Genomic DNA, 23554 nt, shown 5'->3' on the forward strand with positions numbered 1-23554 from the left:
TGACTCAGCACTGCTAAGTCTGCATTCGCATAGGAATGCATTGGCCAGCCTTCGGCCAATCAGCGCTGGCTCTGCCGGAGGAGGCGGAGTCTAAGGTCGGACCTGAATGGAGACTGGTGTGGAGCGATCTTAGACTCCGCCTCCTCCAGCAGAGCCAGCGCTGATTGGCCGAATTCCGTACTCTGGCCAATCAGCACTGGCTAATGCATTGTATTGGCGTGATGAAGCAGTGCTGAATGTGTGTGCTTAGCACACACATTCAGCTCTACTTCATCGGGCTAATAGAATGCATTGGCCAGCGCTGATTGGCCGAATTCCGTACTCTGGCCAATCAGCACTGGCTAATGCATTGTATTGGCGTGATGAAGCAGTGCTGAATGAGTGTGCTTAGCACACACATTCAGCTCTACTTCATCGGGCTAATAGAATGCATTGGCCAATCAGCGCTGGCCAATGCATTCTATTAGTGTGAACTGAGTTTGCACAGGGGTTCTAGTGCACCCTCGGCTCTGCTACATCAGATTGCTACATCTGATGTAGCAGTGCCGAGTGTGCATCAGATGTGTAGTTGAGCAAAACTGACTCAGCACTGCTAAGTCTGCATTCGCATAGGAATGCATTGGCCAGCCTTCGGCCAATCAGCGCTGGCTCTGCCGGAGGAGGCGGAGTCTAAGGTCGGACCTGAATGGAGACTGGTGTGGAGCGATCTTAGACTCCGCCTCCTCCAGCAGAGCCAGCGCTGATTGGCCGAATTCCGTACTCTGGCCAATCAGCACTGGCTAATGCATTGTATTGACGTGATGAAGCAGTGCTGAATGTGTGTGCTTAGCACACACATTCAGCTCTACTTCATCGGGCTAATAGAATGCATTGGCCAGCGCTGATTGGCCAGAGTACGGAATTCGGCCAATCAGCGCTGGCTCTGCTGGAGGAGGCGGAGTCTAAGATCGCTCCACACCAGTCTCCATTCAGGTCCGACCTTAGACTCCGCCTCCTCCAGCAGAGCCAGCGCTGATTGGCCGAATTCCGTACTCTGGCCAATCAGCACTGGCTAATGCATTGTATTGGCGTGATGAAGCAGTGCTGAATGAGTGTGCTTAGCACACACATTCAGCTCTACTTCATCGGGCTAATAGAATGCATTGGCCAATCAGTGCTGGCCAATGCATTCTATTAGCGTGAACTGAGTTTGCACAGGGGTTCTAGTGCACCCTCGGCTCTGCTACATCAGATTGCTACATCTGATGTAGCAGTGCCGAGTGTGCATCAGATGTGTAGTTGAGCAAAACTGACTCAGCACTGCTAAGTCTGCATTCGCATAGGAATGCATTGGCCAGCCTTCGGCCAATCAGCGCTGGCTCTGCCGGAGGAGGCGGAGTCTAAGGTCGGACCTGAATGGAGACTGGTGTGGAGCGATCTTAGACTCCGCCTCCTCCAGCAGAGCCAGCGCTGATTGGCCGAATTCCGTACTCTGGCCAATCAGCACTGGCTAATGCATTGTATTGGCGTGATGAAGCAGTGCTGAATGTGTGTGCTTAGCACACACATTCAGCTCTACTTCATCGGGCTAATAGAATGCATTGGCCAGCGCTGATTGGCCGAATTCCGTACTCTGGCCAATCAGCACTGGCTAATGCATTGTATTGGCGTGATGAAGCAGTGCTGAATGAGTGTGCTTAGCACACACATTCAGCTCTACTTCATCGGGCTAATAGAATGCATTGGCCAATCAGCGCTGGCCAATGCATTCTATTAGTGTGAACTGAGTTTGCACAGGGGTTCTAGTGCACCCTCGGCTCTGCTACATCAGATTGCTACATCTGATGTAGCAGTGCCGAGTGTGCATCAGATGTGTAGTTGAGCAAAACTGACTCAGCACTGCTAAGTCTGCATTCGCATAGGAATGCATTGGCCAGCCTTCGGCCAATCAGCGCTGGCTCTGCCGGAGGAGGCGGAGTCTAAGGTCGGACCTGAATGGAGACTGGTGTGGAGCGATCTTAGACTCCGCCTCCTCCAGCAGAGCCAGCGCTGATTGGCCGAATTCCGTACTCTGGCCAATCAGCACTGGCTAATGCATTGTATTGACGTGATGAAGCAGTGCTGAATGTGTGTGCTTAGCACACACATTCAGCTCTACTTCATCGGGCTAATAGAATGCATTGGCCAGCGCTGATTGGCCAGAGTACGGAATTCGGCCAATCAGCGCTGGCTCTGCTGGAGGAGGCGGAGTCTAAGATCGCTCCACACCAGTCTCCATTCAGGTCCGACCTTAGACTCCGCCTCCTCCAGCAGAGCCAGCGCTGATTGGCCGAATTCCGTACTCTGGCCAATCAGCACTGGCTAATGCATTGTATTGGCGTGATGAAGTAGTGCTGAATGTGTGTGCTTAGCACACACATTCAGCTCTACTTCATCGGGCTAATAGAATGCATTGGCCAATCAGCGCTGGCCAATGCATTCTATTAGCGTGAACTGAGTTTGCACAGGGGTTCTAGTGCACCCTCGGCTCTGCTACATCAGATTGCTACATCTGATGTAGCAGTGCCGAGTGTGCATCAGATGTGTAGTTGAGCAAAACTGACTCAGCACTGCTAAGTCTGCATTCGCATAGGAATGCATTGGCCAGCCTTCGGCCAATCAGCGCTGGCTCTGCCGGAGGAGGCGGAGTCTAAGGTCGGACCTGAATGGAGACTGGTGTGGAGCGATCTTAGACTCCGCCTCCTCCAGCAGAGCCAGCGCTGATTGGTCGAGTTCCGTACTCTGGCCAATCAGCACTGGCCAATGCATTTCTATGGGGAAAAGTTAGCTTGCGAAAATCGCAAACTGACAGGGATTTCCATGAAATAAAGTGACTTTTATGCCCCCAGACATGCTTCCCCTGCTGTCCCAGTGTCATTCCAGGGTGTTGGTATCATTTCCTGGGGTGTCATAGTGGACTTGGTGACCCTCCAGACACGAATTTGGGTTTCCCCCTTAACGAGTTTATGTTCCCCATAGACTATAATGGGGTTCGAAACCCATTCGAACACTCGAACAGTGAGCGGCTGTTCGAATCGAATTTCGAACCTCGAACATTTTAGTGTTCGCTCATCTCTAGTCTTAACCATTGGTAACCGATCAAGATAACAGACTGTCACCACTAAGAAAGTTAGAGAAAATCTTTAAAATTTTGCAGAATTTTTAATTACTTATATTTGCAAAAATGTTTAACTTTTAATTATCTACAAATATAGATAAGATTATTTACATGGGAATACCCCTTTAAGGCTAAGGCCCCAAGTAGCAAGTTGCAGCCAAAAAGCACCGCGGACAAAATGCGGTGGAAACACATCAGATTTTTTTTACGCAGATTTTTTTTCACATCAAGTCCACAGAGTTTTCCTCTGCAGACTTTTTGTCTCTATTATACCTATACGGAAAACGCCTGCATATCCATAGATATAATTGATATGCTGTGATTTGCAAAAACCCTTGCCTTTTTGCTCTCTGCTGCAGATTTTTTTTTCTCAAATGTGTGGATGGGATTGGCCAGAATCCCATCCACTTTGCAGGTACTGTGCTAATGCTACGTAGGGCCCACACCTTTCAGGGGCATATTCAGTGTTAATATGGATATATCAAATCGATGGATTCTGTGTAGTATCCCATAGATAACTGGTGGTCACTGAATCAAATAAAAAATGTATTATTATCCCATAGGATGAATTATTAGTTCTTCAATATTGATATTTTTCAGCTTTTTTTGTTCCTATGAATAAATCTGATATGAAAAAGTTTTGCTTCTTAATCTGAGAATTCAGAATTGTTTAATATGATATGTATACCAATAATTGTGTTGGTTTTATCAGGCCCAGCTGTTAACTACCTCATGGGACCAAGATTTCTTGTCTACGTAAGCTGTGCACTTTCAATATGGGTAAGTGTAGCATGTAAATTAGGTATATATCATTATGTAATATACTACTAACACGATCCAACGTTATACACTCACCGGCCACTTTATTAGGTACACCATGCTAGTAACGGGTTGGACCCCCTTTTGCCTTCAGAACTGCCTCAATTCTTCGTGGCATAGATTCAACAAGGTGCTGGAAGCATTCCTCAGAGATTTTGGTCCATATTGACATGATGGCATCACACAGTTGCCGCAGATTTGTCGGCTGCACATCCATGATGCGAATCTCCCGTTCCACCACATCCCAAAGATGCTCTATTGGATTGAGATCTGGTGACTGTGGAGGCCATTGGAGTACAGTGAACTCATTGTCATGTTCAAGAAACCAGTCTGAGATGATTCCAGCTTTATGACATGGCGCATTATCCTGCTGAAAGTAGCCATCAGATGTTGGGTACATTGTGGTCATAAAGGGATGGACATGGTCAGCAACAATACTCAGGTAGGCTTTGGCGTTGCAACGATGCTCAATTGGTACCAAGGGGCCCAAAGAGTGCCAAGAAAATATTCCCCACACCATGACACCACCACCACCAGCCTGAACCGTTGATACAAGGCAGGATGGATCCATGCTTTCATGTTGTTGACGCCAAATTCTGACCCTACCATCCGAATGTCGCAGCAGAAATCGAGACTCATCAGACCAGGCAACGTTTTTCCAATCTTCAATTGTCCAATTTCGATGAGCTTGTGCAAATTGTAGCCTCAGTTTCCTGTTCTTAGCTGAAAGGAGTGGCACCCGGTGTGGTCTTCTGCTGCTGTAGCCCATCTGCCTCAAAGTTCGACGTACTGTGCGTTCAGAGATGCTCTTCTGGCTACCTTGGTTGTAACGGGTGGCTATTTGAGTCACTGTTGCCTTTCTATCAGCTCGAACCAGTCTGGCCATTCTCCTCTGACCTCTGGCATCAACAACGCATTTCCGCCCACAGAACTGCCGCTCACTGGATGTTTTTTCTTTTTCGGACCATTCTCTGTAAACCCTAGATATGGTTGTGCGTGAAAATCCCAGTAGATCAGCAGTTTCTGAAATACTCAGACCAGCCCTTCTGGCACCAACAACCATGCCACGTTCAAAGGCACTCAAATCACCTTTCTTCCCCATACTGATGCTCGGTTTGAACTGCAGGAGATTGTCTTGACCATGTCTACATGCCTAAATGCACTGAGTTGCCGCCATGTGATTGGCTGATTAGAAATTAAGTGTTAACGAGCAGTTGGACAGGTGTACCTAATAAAGTGGCCGGTGAGTGTAGATGATGTCTCCCAAACAAAGTGTCAGATGGCATTGCAGGACAACCATGATTAATTCTTGCACACATATTGTGCAACCATTTATGAGGACCATTTGTATAGGTTGTGCTTTTTTGAAGACTGAATTTTTCCCAATCAACAATCCTGCGTGCCAGCTATGAAGCCCTAAAAATAGGAACATTTACATGTTCACCAGGCCAGTCACAAATTAGAAGGAATGCTCATTTAGGTCAGTTTTGTGCAAACTAAGCCCCTTTTGGGTGCGGTTTCCTTAAACTCCATGCCGTTTCAGAATGGGACATGCCCAGATTTAACAGAATTATCATCAAAAATTTGTCAAATGAGTAATATTTCTATACATCCTTTACAAGTTGAGTGTTCATAAAACTTTTCCTTTTGTCACAATTTTATGTGTAGTTTTTTTGTAGATTCTTTAACAGGTTGTCATTAAAAATATCTCTGATATACGCTGGTTATCCTTCAGAACAAATACATTTTTCACCTTTTACAAAAGATATACAAGAAGAGGAACAAGAATGAGGGATAATTTTTTGATATCTGGCACTCACTGTCCTCAAATTTGAAAAAAAATATCTCTGCACTTTGCTTCATTCAGCTTTCCCTTAATCCTGATCAATCTCCGTGTCCCAACCGCTGAAAAACACCCCTACAGCATGGTGCTGCCACCATAATGCTTCTCTGTGGGGCTGGTATTCGGCACGTGATGAGGAAGATTCTGAGTGTCTGGATTGTTCCACACATGACCCTTAGAACTGAAGCCATAAAGTTCAGTTTTGGTTTCATCAGACCAGAGAATTATATAAATATATATATATCTCAATTGAGAAAATGAAGAGAATAAACAAAAAGGAAATCTAAGTCACATTACTTTGCCGAAAAAACAGCATCAATTCTTCTAGGTAAACTCGCACACAGTTTTTGAAGGAACTCGGCAGGGAGGTTCTTACAAACATATTGGAGAAATAAGCACAAATCTTCAGTGGATGTAGGCTTGGTCAAATCCTTCTTTGTCTTCATGTAATTCTGAACAGACTGGATGATACTGAGATCAAGGCTCTGTGGAGGCCATATCATCACTTCCAGGACTTCTTCTCCAAAGGGAGGTCACACTGAATATTGATGAGATTTAGATTCCTCTTTTGTTCATTAATTTTACATTTTTTTAGTTGCCAATAAACTATTAACATTTCTAGTTTTGAGAGCGTTCATACTTAGCAGCCTTTTTGCCTGAAGCTTCTGAACAATACTGTACATAACACTGTAAGTCTTTTATGCTGAGAAGATCCTCCCTCCAGTATGCTGTTACTTGCACACCAAGGTCGAGACATATTTAAAAAATCGTCTGAAATATTCCTTACTAGAGATGAGCGAACAGTGTTCTATCGAACACATGTTCGATCGGATATCAGGGTGTTCGCCATGTTCGAATCGAATCGAACACCACGTGGTAAAGTGCGCCAAAATTCGATTCCCCTCCCACCTTCCCTGGCACCTTTTTTGCACCAATAACAGCGCAGGGGAGGTGGGACAGGAACTACGACACTAGGGGCATTGAAAAAAATTGGAAAAAGTCATTGGCTGCCGAAATCAGGTGACCTCCATTTTAGACGAATAGTGGATTTCAAATCCGGGTCATATGAGAATGTGAACTTTGTGACTATGAGACAGGGATAGCTGTACAGGCAGGGATAGCTAGGGATAACCTTTATTTAGGGGGGAATGTTATTAAAAATAACTTTTTGGGGCTCTATCGGGTGTGTAATTGTGATTTTTGTGAGATAAACTTTTTCCCATAGGGATGCATTGGCCAGCGCTGATTGGCCGAATTCCGTACTCTGGCCAATCAGTGCTGGCCAATGCATTCTATTAGCTTGATGAAGCAGAGTGTGCACAAGGGTTCAAGCGCACCCTCGGCTCTGATGTAGCAGAGCCGAGGCTGCACAAGGGTTCAAGCGCACCCTCGGCTCTGATGTAGGAGAGCCGAGGGTGCACTTGAACCCTTGTGCACCCTCAGCTCTGCTACATCAGAGCCGAGGGTGCGCTTGAACCCTTGTGCACACTCTGCTTCATCAAGCTAATAGAATGCATTGGCCAGCGCTGATTGGCCAATGTATTCTATTAGCCTGATGAAGTAGAGCTGAATGTGTGTGCTAAGCACACACATTCAGCTCTACTTCATCGGGCTAATAGAATGCATTGGCCAGCGCTGATTGGCCAGAGTACGGAACTCGACCAATCAGCGCTGGCTCTGCTGGAGGAGGCGGAGTCTAAGATCGCTCCACACCAGTCTCCATTCAGGTCCGACCTTAGACTCCGCCTCCTCCGGCAGAGCCAGCGCTGATTGGCCGAAGGCTGGCCAATGCATTCCTATGCGAATGCAGAGACTTAGCAGTGCTGAGTCAGTTTTGCTCAACTACACATCTGATGCACACTCGGCACTGCTACATCAGATGTAGCAATCTGATGTAGCAGAGCCGAGGGTGCACTAGAACCCCTGTGCAAACTCAGTTCACGCTAATAGAATGCATTGGCCAGCGCTGATTGGCCAATGCATTCTATTAGCCCGATGAAGTAGAGCTGAATGTGTGTGCTAAGCACACACATTCAGCACTGCTTCATCACGCCAATACAATGCATTAGCCAGTGCTGATTGGCCAGAGTACGGAATTCGGCCAATCAGCGCTGGCCAATGCATTCTATTAGCCCGATGAAGTAGAGCTGAATGTGTGTGCTAAGCACACACATTCAGCACTACTTCATCACGCCAATACAATGCATTAGCCAGTGCTGATTGGCCAGAGTACGGAATTCGGCCAATCAGCGCTGGCTCTGCTGGAGGAGGCGGAGTCTAAGGTTGGACCTGAATGGAGACTGGTGTGGAGCGATCTTAGACTCCGCCTCCTCCAGCAGAGCCAGCGCTGATTGGTCGAGTTCCGTACTCTGGCCAATCAGCGCTGGCCAATGCATTCTATTAGCCCGATGAAGTAGAGCTGAATGTGTGTGCTTAGCACACACATTCAGCTCTACTTCATCAGGCTAATAGAATACATTGGCCAATCAGCGCTGGCCAATGCATTCTATTAGCTTGATGAAGCAGAGTGTGCACAAGGGTTCAAGCGCACCCTCGGCTCTGATGTAGCAGAGCTGAGGGTGCACAAGGGTTCAAGTGCACCCTCGGCTCTCCTACATCAGAGCCGAGGGTGCGCTTGAACCCTTGTGCAGCCTCGGCTCTGCTACATCAGAGCCGAGGGTGCGCTTGAACCCTTGTGCACACTCTGCTTCATCAAGCTAATAGAATGCATTGGCCAGCACTGATTGGCCAGAGTACGGAATTCGGCCAATCAGCGCTGGCCAATGCATTCTATTAGCCCGATGAAGTAGAGCTGAATGTGTGTGCTAAGCACACACATTCAGCACTGCTTCATCACGCCAATACAATGCATTAGCCAGTGCTGATTGGCCAGAGTACGGAATTCGGCCAATCAGCGCTGGCTCTGCTGGAGGAGGCGGAGTCTAAGATCGCTCCACACCAGTCTCCATTCAGGTCCGACCTTAGACTCCGCCTCCTCCAGCAGAGCCAGCGCTGATTGGCCGAATTCCGTACTCTGGCCAATCAGCACTGGCTAATGCATTGTATTGGCGTGATGAAGCAGTGCTGAATGAGTGTGCTTAGCACACACATTCAGCTCTACTTCATCGGGCTAATAGAATGCATTGGCCAATCAGCGCTGGCCAATGCATTCTATTAGCGTGAACTGAGTTTGCACAGGGGTTCTAGTGCACCCTCGGCTCCGCTACATCAGATTGCTACATCTGATGTAGCAGTGCCGAGTGTGCATCAGATGTGTAGTTGAGCAAAACTGACTCAGCACTGCTAAGTCTGCATTCGCATAGGAATGCATTGGCCAGCCTTCGGCCAATCAGCGCTGGCTCTGCCGGAGGAGGCGGAGTCTAAGGTCGGACCTGAATGAAGACTGGTGTGGAGCGATCTTAGACTCCGCCTCCTCCAGCAGAGCCAGCGCTGATTGGCCGAATTCCGTACTCTGGCCAATCAGCACTGGCTAATGCATTGTATTGGCGTGATGAAGCAGTGCTGAATGTGTGTGCTTAGCACACACATTCAGCTCTACTTCATCGGGCTAATAGAATGCATTGGCCAGCGCTGATTGGCCAGAGTACGGAATTCGGCCAATCAGCGCTGGCTCTGCTGGAGGAGGCGGAGTCTAAGATCGCTCCACACCAGTCTCCATTCAGGTCCGACCTTAGACTCCGCCTCCTCCAGCAGAGCCAGCGCTGATTGGCCGAATTCCGTACTCTGGCCAATCAGCACTGGCTAATGCATTGTATTGGCGTGATGAAGCAGTGCTGAATGTGTGTGCTTAGCACACACATTCAGCTCTACTTCATCGGGCTAATAGAATGCATTGGCCAATCAGCGCTGGCCAATGCATTCTATTAGCGTGAACTGAGTTTGCACAGGGGTTCTAGTGCACCCTCGGCTCTGCTACATCAGATTGCTACATCTGATGTAGCAGTGCCGAGTGTGCATCAGATGTGTAGTTGAGCAAAACTGACTCAGCACTGCTAAGTCTGCATTCGCATAGGAATGCATTGGCCAGCCTTCGGCCAATCAGCGCTGGCTCTGCCGGAGGAGGCGGAGTCTAAGGTCGGACCTGAATGGAGACTGGTGTGGAGCGATCTTAGACTCCGCCTCCTCCAGCAGAGCCAGCGCTGATTGGTCGAGTTCCGTACTCTGGCCAATCAGCACTGGCCAATGCATTTCTATGGGGAAAAGTTAGCTTGCGAAAATCGCAAACTGACAGGGATTTCCATGAAATAAAGTGACTTTTATGCCCCCAGACATGCTTCCCCTGCTGTCCCAGTGTCATTCCAGGGTGTTGGTATCATTTCCTGGGGTGTCATAGTGGACTTGGTGACCCTCCAGACACGAATTTGGGTTTCCCCCTTAACGAGTTTATGTTCCCCATAGACTATAATGGGGTTCGAAACCCATTCGAACACTCGAACAGTGAGCGGCTGTTCGAATCGAATTTCGAACCTCGAACATTTTAGTGTTCGCTCATCTCTATTCCTTACGCATGTCTTGAACACAGTCAGAGTGCTGGGATTTGATATGACACTCTCTGACAAAGAAGGGAGGGGGACAAATTCCTCCTGTGATGAGAGAGAAGCTTTCCGTCAGGCAATAAAGTCATGTGAGATGTTAATATTTAATAACAGTATATTGGAAAAGTGTTTATTAAAAGTGTTATTATTTGAAAACATTTGTATCACCAGGTAAAGTATACGAGTATAGTATAGTATATAATTAGTATTATAGTATATAATTCTAGTGTAGTGCTATGAATGGTCTGAGATATGTGCGGTGTTTTCTAAAGCATCCCTTATTCTAAAAGTCTCTTCTGTGAACCCTGGTGAATATATCTTCATATGTGTTAGCCCTATGAGAATGACAGGGTAGCTTAGAATGACATAGTAATAGGACATGTGAATTTTTCAGGTTTTGATAATAAAATCTGTTTTCTGATTCAATTGTAATAAGAATAAAGAACACAGAATGTTCTATGTCTGAATATCTGCTTGTTTTTAGGGGGACCGCATGTGGCATTTTGCTATTTCTGTATTTCTTATTGAACTCTATGGACATAACCTGCTGCTAACAGCGGTTTTTGGCTTAGTGGTAGCCGGCTCTGTGCTAGTGTTCGGGGCCCTAATTGGTGACTGGATTGACAGGAAACCTAGAAATAAAGGTACGCTACATGTTTATTATGTAATTCACGTCCTTTTATTCCTTATAGATGTCTATCTATCTATCTATCTATCTATCTATCTATCTATCTCATATCTATCTATTTATCTATCTATCTATCTATCTATCTATCTATCTATCTATCGATCTCCTATCTATCTATCTATCTATCTATCTATCTATCTATCTATCATCTATCTATCGTTATCATCTATATCTATCTATCTATCTATCTATCTATCTATCTATCTATCTATCTATCCATCCTTCTACATATATTCAGGTATTTGAAAACTCTTCTAACATTGTGTCTTTTTAGCAGATACTTTGTATTAAACATGTACAGCATTTGACTACTGTGTAGAATGTAAACTGAAGGGGAACTCCATTACCTGCAGCATTTCTTGTCCATTTACAATAAACCAAAACGGGGAATATTTCAATTGCAAAATAACAATTGTATATTTTCATATGAATCAGGTACAATAGGCGAAAACCTCTTTTTTGTCCCTCACCAGAGCTGTGACAATAGCTTATTGCTTTCATTGAAATGGAAATTGGCGATGTTTTCCAAGTAGTACATCGCCATCTACAGGAAACTCACTTGTGTCAGGAGGAAAGAAATAGCAAAATGATGTGATTACCGTGCAGGATTTTCAGAAGTGCGCTAATATATTATTTCAGATAATGTAGGTTATGAAAATGCTGCAGTAAAAAGATCTGCAAATCAGGGATAATTTGCAATGTTTCTGACTCTGGGGACATTTTAGTTTTAGAAATAGGAATTTGTAGGAATCTGTTTTACTACACAGAAATGTACAGTTGCTGCTAAAATGTGGAAACTATTAGTTAGCAGACATTTTAAGCAGAAAAGTAAGCCAGCGAGCTGTGGGTACAACGATAACTCCCTGTCTCCAGGTAATGCAATGCAGTTTGCATAAATTTAACAGTACTACTGCAACAATTGGTGGAGGCTATGAGGCTGAGAGTAGTGGTACTTGCAATGGTCCTGGTAGTGAAAGGCTCGACCAACTCCTCCACCTCGCCTCCTGGGCTGGTGCAGTGCTGAGGATGCCTACACGGTACCTAGTGTTGGTGGTAGCATGTTCTAGATGTTGTATTATGAGAGTTGGAGTGAGCATGATGGCCATGAGGTGAGAGGTATGCAGAAACAGGGTAACTTATTACTTGAGGAAAAACACAGTTAAACCAGTTCCAGTTCTGGATATACATTTCTTACCTTTGTAGCATGGGCTAAGATGGGCTAAGAATCTATATTTCTCTTGCCGAGTCAGGCTTTACTGTAATTTGTGTACTATTCTCTCCCACAAAAGTGGAGTGTAGGTCAGCAGGGTGCCCTGTCTGTTCTGTGATACATGCAGAGTCATTACTCTGAGGCCCATAAATAAAGGTAATAAAGGAGGAGGTCCAGGAAATAAATGAAGAGGTCAGGGGAGGTGTAACATAAAAAAAGAATAAAATTCATACTCAATTGCCCTTGGTTCCCGATGTTTGTTGGGATGCATGTAACACATTGGAATAGCCTTAAGAAAGGCTATTCTTCTCCTACCCTTTGTTGTCTTCTCCACCCCGCTGTTTACCTAAAATCCTGTTTTTTGTCAGTATGCAAATGAGTTCTGTCGCAGCACTGGGGGCGGGCCCCAGTGCTCAAACAGCACTGGGGGTGGCCTCAATGCTGCGAGAGAACTCTCTCCAGCGCCGACTCCATCTTCGTCCGGCGCAGGTTTCAGACTTCTAGGCCTTGGGCAAAGCAGACTGCGCATGCCCACAGGCCACGAGAAAATGGGCACTTACCCAGTATTGTAAGCAGCCATTTTCTTGTGGCCTGTGGGCATGCGCAGTCTGCTCTGCCCAAGGCCTAGAAGTCTGAAACCTGCGCCGGACGAAGATGGAGGCGGCGCTGGAGAGAGTTCTCTCACAGCATTGGGGACGCCCCCAGTGTTGTTTGAGCACAGGATTTTAGGTAAACAGCGGGGCGGAGAAGACAACAAAGGGTAGGAGAAGAATAGCCTTTCTTAAGGCTATTCCAATGTGTTACTCAGAAAAAAAAATCGTTTGTATGATAGGATCCCTTTAAAAGAATATTAGGACCATGCAACCTGATACATATCTATACATATGTCATATTCTTTAACCCACAATTTGACATATATGTACATCATAATATCAGGCAGGGAATATAAAAAAGACTGACTGTATTATAGAGAAGTCACCCTCTGGTAATAGCTGTGCCAGGATCAATTAATGCCATGGTTACCATTGTGGCACATGGGTTCCCCATCTTGGAGATTGTCATGGTGGCAATGGTTGTCATGTCAGCTTGGAGCCTATAGATCTTCTATAACACCATACTACACACAGTGTATAATAGAAGTACCACATAAGTCCTGAGGTATATTGTATGAGCAATCAAAACACCTAGGGTTCAATCCCACAAGGGAGACTAAACATAAATGTTAATTCAGTTTTCAAAAATATAAAAAAAAATATATAAAATTTGAAATCAATTGCTTTCCCCATTTTACAAAAAATAAAGAATAAATAGACATATTATACAGTAGTTAGCTATGTCTGAAATATAAAAGTATGTATTTAATATGGTAAGCCCCAAAATGTAATGAAAAAAAGTTAAAAAGCATAAATTTGATGTTTTTTGTTCACTCCTCCTTCCATTTAAAAAATAATTGATCAAAAGTAATTAATTATTGGTACCAATCGTACCAATAAAAATATCAGCTTGTTCCACAATAAAAGAACCCTTAAATCCAGGTCTGTAGTATGAAAAAATATGGTGGTCAGACTATGGCAATGGAAAGAATATTTTGTTTTGAAAAAATAAGAGAATTTTATTTTGGTAGAAGAATTAAAACATAAAAACTAAACAAGTTTGGTATCACCATTGTCATATTGACCTGCAGAATGAAGGTAACCTCTCATTTTTAGAGATGAGTGAATCGAAGCTGACGAAGTGGAATTTGATCCGAATTTCAGGAAATATTCGATTCGTATCGAAACCGGATTTCCTCAAGCTTCGTGTTAGTAGATCACATAGGTTCATGTCCCGATCATGCAATGGCCATATCAGGGAAAGTATGTTGCAGCAGCACCCCCTAAAACGTCATGAGGGGGCCAATTGCGACCCCAATATATATCATGTTTGACCGCGGCATCTCAGGGTCAGAGCTCAGCTCCAACTGGGGCTGTTACATACGGCTGACACAGTTTCTGTGTGTGCACCATGCTTCTGCCATGGTTTGTGGGTAGTCCTTCCCAGCAGCGCAGACGTTGGGAAGGAGTTAACGCGATTTGCTGCAAATTAATCTAAGCGTTACAGAGAAATCGAAAAATTGGCCGAATCGATTTTATATAAATAAATCGCTCATCTGTAAACAAAGCTCACAAGAAAATGGGACAACCGAGTTTATTTTTACAATTCCATCCCTTTAAAACATTTCATACATTGTATGGAATATTTAATGGTGCCAATAGAAAGTACAACTTGTCCCACAGAAAACAATGGCTATGGGAAATGGATTTTGGAATGTTTGTTCTGTTTATGGCCCAACTTGTAGTAGTATCAAATGATAAGAAAAATAATCGAACAAACCCTTTAACACGCAGCATTTGTATGGCATGATTCTTTCATAATACCCTATATTTCTCAATTTGATGTCATGAAGGAAATCTTATAGCTGATACAGCATATATATGTATGTATACGTATAGTACACAAGGGGTGCCAGTTTGTATCCCACAGTTCCAGGGAGATAGCTAAATGCTGAGATTTGGTAGGAGAAATGTTCTTTATCAAATTAACAATTCAAGATTGGGAAAAACTATTAAAAAAAAATGTAGAAATGATAATGTCCATGCTAAATGTAACCTATAACACGGCACCACTGCTGTGTAAAGCACGGTACAATTTTTTCTTCTACTAAGCTATAAAAGCACACTCCAACTTAACTCAGTTCATGTTTTGTGTTAATGGTCCATTTTTGCCTTCTCAGTTGCTCATGCATCACTATTCATTCAGAATTCATCCGTCACCGCTTGCTGTATAGTCCTGATGCTGGTATTCTCCTATAAAAATGAAATAGAGCAGATATGGCATGGCTGGCTTACAGTAAGTCACGATGGTGTGTGATTTCCTGGCTTTAATTCACAGTTAAAGGGGCTATGCAATCAATATAGATGGCAATAAGTAAACTGAATGGACATTTTAGAGTATTTTTTTGTACAAAAATGTTTCCATGCACAAACCTTTCAATTATCTGCGCATCTCATTCTAGTGAGGCTGTTTTAGTGATGTATACCAAATAGAATACAGTACAGCTTCTGCTGTATCCGCACAACATGGAACTGTCCAGGATTCAACAATGGCTGCTTCTTCTAAACATAACATCACTGCTTTTGGAAAAGAGAAGCCATGTTTTTTTATAATTCTGGCCGACCCCTTTAATATGAATGTCCAGCACTAACATTGTGTTTAACACTATATCATTTTTTAATATATCTTTCTAAAAATTGGAGCTGTTTTTGTGGTTGTCTGTATTACTATATACAGAATTCCAGGTGTCTTCAACCAATTATCGGAGGAGCTAGGAAAAACTCATGGCATACTTTTTTATATTGAGTTCGGTGAATAAACTATATGCAGTAAACCTTTCAACTCCATCTAGCGATGACTGCAGACAGACAAGATTCTTTGAGTTATCTCTATGGCTAGGACACCATGGCATCATTTTGTTGTTTGCAATGACTTACATGCAGTTGCAAAGTTTCTATACAGAAAATTTTTTGGACCATCTAAAAAGGTTCTGGAAAGGTCCTGGCAAGTTTCTTTCCTATAGATTAACTGAAATTGTGGTACTGCATATTGCAAGTCTCTTTGCGTCCATAGATCCCATACGGTGTCAGAAAAACAGAACTCCAACTATGATAAGGATATATTAAGAAATTCATGTAACAAGGGGCAACACGGTGGCTCAGTCGTTAGAACTGCAGCCTTGCAGCGCTGGAGTCCTGGGTTCGAATCTTGCCAGGAACAATATCTGCAAGGAGTTTGTATGTTCTCCCGGTGTTTGCGTGGATTTCCTTCCATTCTACAAAAGACATACTGAAAAAATAGGAAAAATTTTTTTTTATCCCTATATGGGGCTCACAATCTACATAAAAAAAAAAAAAGAGCAATTCATATAACAAAATTGTGGATATTCATGTTAAGCTTCTCAAGGCTTTCTGGTTGTTCCTCAGTTGACAGAATCTATCCAACTAAACATTGGATTTTAAGATTCCATAGAACAGCAAACTAACTTTAGAACATTGAAAAAATTGAATCAAAGTATCAAATAATGGAACAATTTCCAAAAGTCCTTGGTCTTTGTTTAGGAATTTCCTTTCTTCCAGTGAAAGAGTTTTTGTGTTTTCATTATATTCTGTCTCCGAGGTTGCGTACATAGTTATGTAAATTAGTTTGTTGTCACATAAGCTTCTGTGTGAGTGTTGCTGTGGTTTACGGCCAAAGCATCAGCAATAAATGGAAATAAATTGCAATTTTATGTCTTTTTTATCCACAGGTATTCTGCTATGGAGTGGTTATTATTTTAGCAGATCTGGCAAATCTTGCAAGCACGGCGCTAACTATAACCATTCAGAAAGACTGGATCGTAGTTATTACAGGAGATAACAGAAGCCAACTGGCTGGTGAGACATTGACAGTATTCAAGAATTTAGCAGGGCTCTGGGAATTTAAGGCCTCATGCACATGGCTGTATATATATATTTTGTCAGTATGCTATTCATTTTTTGGGGGAATTGCTATGACACTGAACACATGGTTGTTGTTTTTTTCATTGGTTAGTGTGAGACCCTTGTGGCACAAAACCCTGTCCGTTTTGCTCTTCAGGCATTCAAGGGTATTGATCACGTTTTTGAAAAAGAAGCTTTCCTGCAATGTGTGTATGAGACTGGCCAGACTCTCATTTACTTTGCTGGTACTGTAAAATGTAGCGCTTTTCACCTCTGCAATTCCACAGCAACCAGAAACGCTGCATTTCCTTAATGTGGTGCTTTAGCCTAGAGGGGTAAAATCACATTTCCAGAATTGATGACCCATCAACTATAAATTGGCGAGGGTACGACTGTTGGGACAAGAACAGATCAGCTGTTCACTGCTCCTGTAATGGTGAGGTACTGCGCTGCTTACTTGCTGTATTGGGCGCTGCAGCAGAGTCTTAGGACATCAATGCAGTATCCACAACCACTGCTATCAATAATATGGTAAGGGCATTGCAAGCACTGGCATGTAAATAATGTCAGAAGCTGCACTCCCTGGAAAACAGCTGATCTGAGAGTGTCCTGACAGCTATACTCCTCCTCAGGGCCGCCGATAGGGCAGTACTACTGGTACTGGCGTCAGGGGCCCGGCCAAATTGAAAAATGGGGGGGGGGCCCGGTTTTGGCCCGCTACCGTGTGCCGGCCCCCTGGCGCCCGTAGCAGTCATTGTGTATGTCCTATTTCAACTCAGATCTGCATCCAGAGGACGCAGATCTGAGTTGAAGACATACGCGGTTGAAGCAAGGAGCTGACCTGTGTCAGCTCCTCGCTTCGGCGCCGCCGCTGCTACTGGCTTGTAGACGCGATGTGATCACATCGCATCTAAAAGCCAGTAGCCGGCGGCAGCAGCGAAGCGAGGAGCTGACACAGGTCAGCTCCTCGCTTCAGCCATCGCGTCTACAAGCCAGTAGCCGGCGGCGAAGCGAGGAGCTGACACAGGTCAGCTCCTTGCTTCGCCGCTGTGCGCCTCTCTCGCTGTCACATATGCGGCTGAAGCGAGGAGCTGACCTGTGTCAGCTCCTCGCTTCGCCGCCTCCGCTACTGGCTTGTAGACGCGATGTGATGACGTCACATCGCGTCTATAACTGTGCGCCAGTGTGAGAGAGGCGCGCAGAGAGCTGCGAGGGAACGAAGGAGAAGGTAAGTCAGTCAGTCTAATGTGGAACGTGAAACTGGGGGCAGAGAGAGGACGGCATGACACTGGGGGCAGAGATGGAGAGGACGGCATGACAATGGGGGCAGAGATGGAGGGACATGAATATGGGAGCAGAGATGGAGGGGACATGAATCTGGGGGCAGAGATGGAGGGGACATGAATATGGGGTAGAGATGGAGAGGACAGCATGACACTGGGGGCAGGGATGGAGGGACATGAATATGGGAGCAGAGATGGAGGGGACATGAATATGGGGGCAGAGATGGAGGGGACATGAATATAAGGGCAGAGATGGAGGGGACATGAATATGGGGGCAGAGATGGAGGGGACATGAATATGGGGGCAGAGATGGAGGGGACATGAATATGGGGGCAGAGATGGAGGGGACATGAATATGGGGGCAGAGATGGAGGGGACATGAATATGGGGGCAGAGATGGAGGGACATGAATCTGGGGGGCAGAGATGGAGGGCATGAATCTGGGGGTAGAGATGGGGGACATGAAACAGGACAGAGATGGAGGGGACATGAAACTGGTGGCAGAAATGGATGGGCGGACATGAATTTGGGGGCAGAGATTGGGTGGGAGACATGAAACTGGGGGCAGATGAAGGGTGTATATGAAGCTGGGGGAGAGATAGAGGGGGGATATATAATGTACGGGTGACTGTAGGAGGATTATACTGTGTGCGGGCACATGAAAAATTAATGATTTGCGCGCCGCACATTTTGTCCCTCTTTTGGTTCTTCAAAAGTTGGGAGGTATGGGTACAGGGGGCAGTGGAAAGATGTTAGAAGGTGGACGGGGGGGAAGGGGGATTGTTGGGGCATCGGGTGTGTGGCACTGCGGAGAGGGAATGTCTGGGGAAATAATATATAATATATAAGTTTTTAGCTGGAGAACTACAAACCACACAAGACCTCCAAAGGTATGTGTGCTTTGTATTAATAATGATGTAGGCCGCTATGTTACTAGCATAGCAGCCTGTTTGGGGGTGGGACTTTCACTTTAAAGGAGTGTTCACATTGCGTTTTTGGCCTCCCTTGCTGGGATACGTTGGTAACCAGTCACAATCAGCTACCCACTTATCCCTGCACAGAGAACTGCAGGCCCCCCTTTTTTTTAATGACCAGTTCTTCGTGCAGGGATAAGTTGACAGCTGATTCTGACTGGTTACCAACGTATCCCGGCAAGGGAGGCCAAAAACGCAATGTGAATAAGCCCTGAGGATTTATTAGGAGGGCTCTTATAAATGGTGTTGGCTCTCTATAGGCGCTGTCACATGTAGCAGATTGTACCTGCAAATAGAATCTGATTAAGCCTTGTAAAGCTGCTAAATAAAGGGAAATGTAATACATAATGGGTATGTCGCAAATTAAAGTAGTTTTAAAATGGCGGCGGGGGGGGGGGGGGGGGGCAGACACTTAGGCTGTATGGGGCCCCAAAATTCCTGATGGCGGCCCTGCTCCACCTGTTCTAAAATTGTTGGCCTGTCTTATTACAGATCATCAATTTTGAATACATGGATAACCCCTTTAAATCTTTGAGAACCCCTTTAAAGGGGCTCTATCAGCAAAATTTTTCTGTATGAGCCCCACATATGCGCGAATAGCCTTTAAAAAGGCTATTGAGGCACCGCTAATGTTATTTTAAACCCCGCTCCCGTTTTAAAATAAAACTATAAAAACATATATGTAAATCATACCTTTGCATGCACAGGGGGCGGTCGTGCACGATCCGACGTCATCTTCGGTCCCGCCTTCCTCTTCTTTATTCTTCCAGCGACGTCCTCCTGTCCTGGCTCTTCTCCGCCTTCATCTTCTGTTCTTCTGGTGGGTTGCATTCAAATCCCGCGCGTGCGCAGTAGCGCTCCCTCCGGAGCGCTACTGCACACACGCCGGCGCCATTTTTGTTGTAGTTCTAAGTATCCTTTAGAACTACGTGAGCATGCGCAGTACGCTCGCGAACGTCTTCACTCCAGAAGAATAGAAGATGAAGGCAGAGAAGAGCCAGGACAGGAGGATGTCGCTGGAAGAAGAAAGAAGAGGAAGGCGGGACCGAAGATGACGTTGGATCGTGCACAACCGCCCCCTGTGCATGCAAAGGTATGATTTACATATATGTTTTTATAGTTTTATTTTAAAACGGGAGCGGGGTTTAAGATAGGATTAACGGTGCCTGAATAGCCTTTTTAAAGGCTATTCACGCATATGTGAGGATAGAGCCCCTTTAAGTCTTAGTTATGGAGTGCAACACTATGAAGGCTAAACACTCCTGATCATAAAGAAAAGGTCCAGCATGATTCAAGTTTACAGCGACTGTGAATTGTATTACCTGGGATTTTTTAATCTACATCATATACAATTCACATTTCCCTAATACTATAGATGGTATAGCACCATATAGTACTGTGTATAGGAATTTTCAATGGTTATAAATAGAGATGAGCGAACACTAAAATGTCCGAGGTTCGAAATCCGATTCGAACAGCCGCACACTGTTCAGCTGTTTGAACGGATTTCGAACCCCATTATAGTCTATGGGGGGAAATGCTCGTTTCAGGGGTACGCAAAATTCGATAAAATTATACTTACCAAGTCCACAAGTGACGGTCGTGCTGGATTCCCCTTGAAGTCTTCTCCCGGCGCAGCGCCCCCGCGGCGTCTTCCGGCTGGAATTCACTCTGCCTAGGCATCGGGGCCTAGACAGAGCCGACTGCACATGCGCGGTCGGCTCTGCCCAGCCCGACGCCTGAGCAGAGCCGACTGCGCATGCGAGGTTGCGCCGACTGCGCATGTTCTCCGTGCACGCCGTGGGGACGCTGCACGGAGAACACTTCTAAAGGTAAGAGAAGAACCAGCGTTGATTGGCAGAATGTATAGCATTCTGCCAATCAATGCTGGTTCTGCATCGAACCTTAAACTTCGAACAGCTAGTAGTGTTCGATCAAGTACGAGTATTTTGAATACCATAGTATTCAATCGAACACCTACTCGATCGAACACTACTCGCTCATCTCTAGTTACAAACAATTACACAGTAAATCGCTTTGTTGAGTTACTGAATTTACAACCGAAGTCTAGAAAAAAGTTGTAGCTTTAAACATCTGGAGAGCCACATGTCTGCAGCCCCTGCTCTATAGTAGTAGTGATATACCCACAACTAGAGAAAACTTATGTGTGCAGAGCATTTATGTGATCTAAGTGTTTGGAAAAAAAAATCATGTTTGTAAGCAAAACACTAATACCGAATTATTCATTTGTTCTCACTTTCCCTACATTTGCTTTGATGTGTTTGTCATGCTGCAGGCTGTATGAATATGCATGAGATTGTTTCCTTTGAGCTTTATAATTGGTATATCATTAGATGTGAAGGTTTAATATATGCTATTTAATTGTACTTTGTACGGAAACTGAGTATACAAAATTAATAAGATATGCTGTATTAACTATACACAGTCTTTGCTAAAATAAGTGACGCTATGGACAAATGTAGAGCGGTTAAAGGGTTTGCAAAAAAATTTTTTGTTTCTTTTTAAATGTCTGTTAGTGCTATTAATGGGTTCATAAAAGCACCCATACACCTGTAGCAGTGTTTTGACAGATTTCTGGGTGTCAGTGGAAGCTCCTGGTATCTCCTGCATTTGTTACCTGCTTCAGCTTCCTGCTATGTAACTTCCTCACTAACTCCTCTGACCTTACTCCCCCCTTCCTTCTTCCCTCCCTCCTTCCTCTCTCCCTCCCTCCTATCTCTCTCCCTCCCTCCTTCCTCACTCCCCCTCCTTCCTCTCTCCCTCCCATAAACCCCTCCCTGTCTCTCTAGCTATCACGCCCTTCCCTACCTACTCAGCCCACCCCCCGACCCATATTATATACTTACCCTCCATGCTTCTTCCTGTGAGACGGCTCCTCCTCCTCTACTGATTCTGTTTGTGCCTGCTCTTCTCCAGCGATGATCCACCTCTACTGCACATGTGTGGATTCACAGTAGAGGTGAATTATAGGCAGCAGTGCACACAGTGCTTGGAGAGGAGGGTGCACAGACAGAATCGGCACAGGAGGAGGAGCCATCTTGCCGGAAGAAACATGGAAGGTAAGTATAATGGGGTGAATGGTGGGGGGGGAAGTAGTAGTGACGATCCGTTTCTGAAAATGATGAAATGGATTATCACCGGATAATCAGAAAATGTCCCTGCGGTGGTCCCATGGCCACCCCAGGGATATGGGCAACTATACATTTTTGATTAATTATGTTATTTAGAAAATAGGAGCGGGGTGGGTATTGAGATTAGTGTAGGGATTTCCAGTTATCTTGGACAACCGCTTTAACGTACATATATATGATATCTGTAGCACCTTCTAACATTAGAACTCAAGGGATACTGGTGGTCTGTATGGAGAATCATCCAGTGAAGAGAGTCTTACAGGCAATGCTCCCTGAGAACAAGTCTGAATATTAGCTCTCTTCCATAAAGTAGAAACTTACTACTTATTGGTGCATGGGAAGAATATGCAAATCTGTCTTCCATGATGTAATTAGGAAGTCAGCTGCTGCCTCAGAGTTGCAAACCAATAGAGGGCGCTCACTGGAATGTGCAAACATGTCTTCCCTGATGTAGTTAGGAAGACAGAATTCCAGTGAAATAACCCAATAAAGGCTGCTCCTTTTCGCATCATGCTCGACCTTCCAAGAGGCCTTTGTTTTGCAACGACGCAGGGATTATTTGCAACACTGAGGCAGCAGCTGACTTCCTAATTACATCATGGAAGACAGATTTGCATATTCTTCCCATGGTCCTTTGCGAAGTGGAGTGCTAAAGGCTTAATAAGTCTCCCCAAACCTATATGGTGGTCTCTCCCCAAGGAGTGACAATATCCCCTTACTTATTGGTGGTACTGGTTAGACAATTTATTTCCTGTATATAGAATAGCTAAAATTGGACAGTACAAAAATTCTTATATTGCCAAATCCATAGATATTGCATGAGTTATAATCATAGGATTACTGCAACTCAACTGCAGGGTTTCCCAACCGATCAGAGGTCATATGTGATCTAGTGGCTAACACAAAAGATCCAACATGGTCCCATCCCATGATGAACCATTGATGTTGGAATGTGGTCAGTGCAATGCCATATTGTTATCGGGCCCTTCGCTTACAGCAGTATATAGTTATGTTTTAACTGTGGATACATTTTGGCAACCATACATAGAGTATGTAATGAATTTAAGAAATGTTATCTCTATATCTCTAAATTCTAGGAATGAATGCGACTGTGAGAAGGATGGATCAAGTAATTAATATCTTTGCCCCATTATCAGTGGGTCAAGTCATGACTTGGGCGTCCAATGTGGTTGGCTGCGGTTTCATTCTTGGTTGGAATCTGGTTTCGCTGCTTGTAGAATTTATCTTCCTCTCCAGAGTTTATAAAATGGTACCTCAGCTGGCTGTAAAACCACAGCAGTCCATCGGTGAGCATTATATAGAGCGACAATTCTAACATATAAATGTGCTACTAAACAAGACTTAGGATAAAGGTTCG

General features: G+C 44.7%; 1 protein-coding gene across 1 annotated transcript in view; it reads left to right on the forward strand.

Moving 5' to 3' along the window:
• Positions 1 to 23554, forward strand: part of LOC142200812 (ferroportin-like) — a 44278-nt gene that overhangs the window by 15077 nt on the left and 5647 nt on the right. The window contains exons 3-7 of the mRNA XM_075271438.1: positions 3849 to 3916; positions 10839 to 10998; positions 15026 to 15141; positions 16595 to 16721; positions 23274 to 23483. Coding sequence (XP_075127539.1) covers positions 3849 to 3916; positions 10839 to 10998; positions 15026 to 15141; positions 16595 to 16721; positions 23274 to 23483 — 681 coding nt within the window. The remainder of the gene's footprint in view (positions 1 to 3848; positions 3917 to 10838; positions 10999 to 15025; positions 15142 to 16594; positions 16722 to 23273; positions 23484 to 23554) is intronic.

This window comes from Leptodactylus fuscus, chromosome 4 (assembly GCF_031893055.1).
Source record: "Leptodactylus fuscus isolate aLepFus1 chromosome 4, aLepFus1.hap2, whole genome shotgun sequence".
NCBI lineage: Eukaryota > Metazoa > Chordata > Amphibia > Anura > Leptodactylidae > Leptodactylus > Leptodactylus fuscus.